General features: G+C 32.2%; 1 protein-coding gene across 1 annotated transcript in view; it reads left to right on the plus strand.

Annotated features, from left to right (window-relative positions):
* LOC137654280 (pancreatic triacylglycerol lipase-like) overlaps nucleotides 1–1406 on the plus strand; it is an 8239-nt gene extending 6833 nt beyond the window's left edge. Inside the window, exon 10 of the mRNA XM_068387907.1 lies at nucleotides 254–1406. Within this exon, the coding sequence (XP_068244008.1) occupies nucleotides 254–386 (133 nt within the window). The 3' untranslated portion in view covers nucleotides 387–1406. The remainder of the gene's footprint in view (nucleotides 1–253) is intronic.
* Nucleotides 1407–2089: the final 683 nt, after the last annotated feature.

A 2089-nucleotide genomic window follows, 5' to 3' on the forward strand; every position in this document is an offset into this window, starting at 1 on the left:
AGATAGGACATGCAATATGGCATTTAATTCATGTAAACATCTGATCCAGTAAAATGTTATTTTACTTATATGAATACATATTCATGTAATTGCATAATTTAATTTTCTTTGGCAATGGGTTGTCTTTATCTTCACCCAATACACCATAATATATTCAAATTATTAATTATTTTACCTTTTTGTTTCCGTATACGTATACCTTTTCTTTGATATTTAGGCCTTTATCCATAATATTATCAATTATCTTTTACAGACGTGGTAGTAGTCGACGAGGCAGAAGTGAGAGCACATCTTTCTTTTGTGTAAACCCAGAAGTCCCGATCACGATCGCTGACCAAGAAACTGTTACGCTTGACGTATCATCGAATTGTCTTGGGAGTGATTGAAAACATGCTTTCGTATTCTTGTGAATGGCATCCATCTCAAATATTTACCGCTTTTACTAACTTAGAAAACTTTGATGCAATTTATTAATTTAATGTAAGCCATATCTCAACCATGTACTAGGCCATGTATAATATGGATGAGTAATACAATGAAATAGTTTCTTAGATTTCTATAATATATCTTTGGAATGTAAGAATGCTGAAGTTCACTGTGAAGATGGTAGAACTGAATTAGTAAACCTTCAGACTGCAAGGTTGATTGCTCTCAAAATGGTTTAAATACTCATCCATTCTAATGCATAACCTGGCGTTCATTCGTCGAGAATAATATTACACATAATAAATACACTACATCACATCACTTCTTTTCTATATAAGGATTTTATGCAGCATAGGTATAATTCTTAAGTTAGTTTTAGTACCATTTTCATTTGTTTCCGTCCTTTCTTCACTGTAAATAGTGTCATTTGTCATCATTCATCGTCAGTTCATCGAGTTGATACCGTCCAAATTAGGGTAATTCTTATGATATGAAAGCAGGAGAAAAATATTAGTTAATAGATGCAATAGAATGGATCTATGGGCATTTTTCTAGCATTGTGGAAATCAACTAAATATTTGGTTTATTGTTATTCTTGGCAATCAGCTTTACTCTTGTTCCATGTCTTCCGTCCAAGATGTCGTGAAAAGTTGAACAGGTTTTCAAAAATAGTCCGAAATCTACCAGCAAAATCATTACTTAAATACACTGTTTGAGAACTATATGCTAGTATTTGGGGGGCGTTGGCGTGTTTGTACGCTCGCGTGAATGCCTCTACATGTGCATGTAAAGAATTTACTGTTAAGATTGTCATTTTTAATCACGCGAAAGGTGCTCAGAATTCATCTAAGTGTCTTATTTGACCAGCGTTATTCATGCAATGATTTTGTAACAAGATACAATAGGATATATATGTTATAAAATGTCCTCTTTATTTTTATTTCTTTAGCTTTATTACTTGTTTGTAATTGTTTAGTATATTTTCATAGTTTTTTCCAATACTGTAGGTATAAGCTGTTTTTGTAGCATGGCTTTTACAAAATAAATATATTTTCATTTGTTATTTGTGGAGACTATAATATCTTTTCCATATTCTTTCAAATATGTATCAAAACCCTAGGCAAAAATTTAATAAAATTAATAGTTGAAGCACTTTTTGTGAACCAGCACCATGAATTGTGAAAGAAAATTTTAAGTAAACTGGTTAGAAAGACCATATCAATAAACTTCTCTTCATTTCACATTACCTGACAAAATTTGCGAAACCTAGCTAAACTACTTGGATGAAACTGAAACCTTCAAAGAAGGCTTAAGAACGAACAAATGGAGGAGACAGAAATAAGAATAATAAAAAGGATGTGTGGAATCACGATAAGAGATAGAATAACTAGTTATTCTATTAGAAGAACAATCAGAGTAGTGAAGAATCGAAGAAAGCTCAGCAAAACATTATGGTGGTTTGGTCATGTCATGCAAAGACGAAGACCCTGTTTGTGAAACGGTTATAAAAATGGAGTTGCATGGAATGGGGAGAAGGGGAATGCCAAAGTTCAGATGCAAAAAAAAAAAAAAAAAAAAAAAAAAAAAAAAAAAAAAAAGTAACTGGGGAAAGGAAGAAGACAGTATGGTACATAGGACCGAAGAAGATACAGTACATTGGGCT

This window comes from Palaemon carinicauda, chromosome 15 (assembly GCF_036898095.1).
Source record: "Palaemon carinicauda isolate YSFRI2023 chromosome 15, ASM3689809v2, whole genome shotgun sequence".
In the NCBI taxonomy this organism is placed as follows: Eukaryota; Metazoa; Arthropoda; class Malacostraca; order Decapoda; family Palaemonidae; genus Palaemon; species Palaemon carinicauda.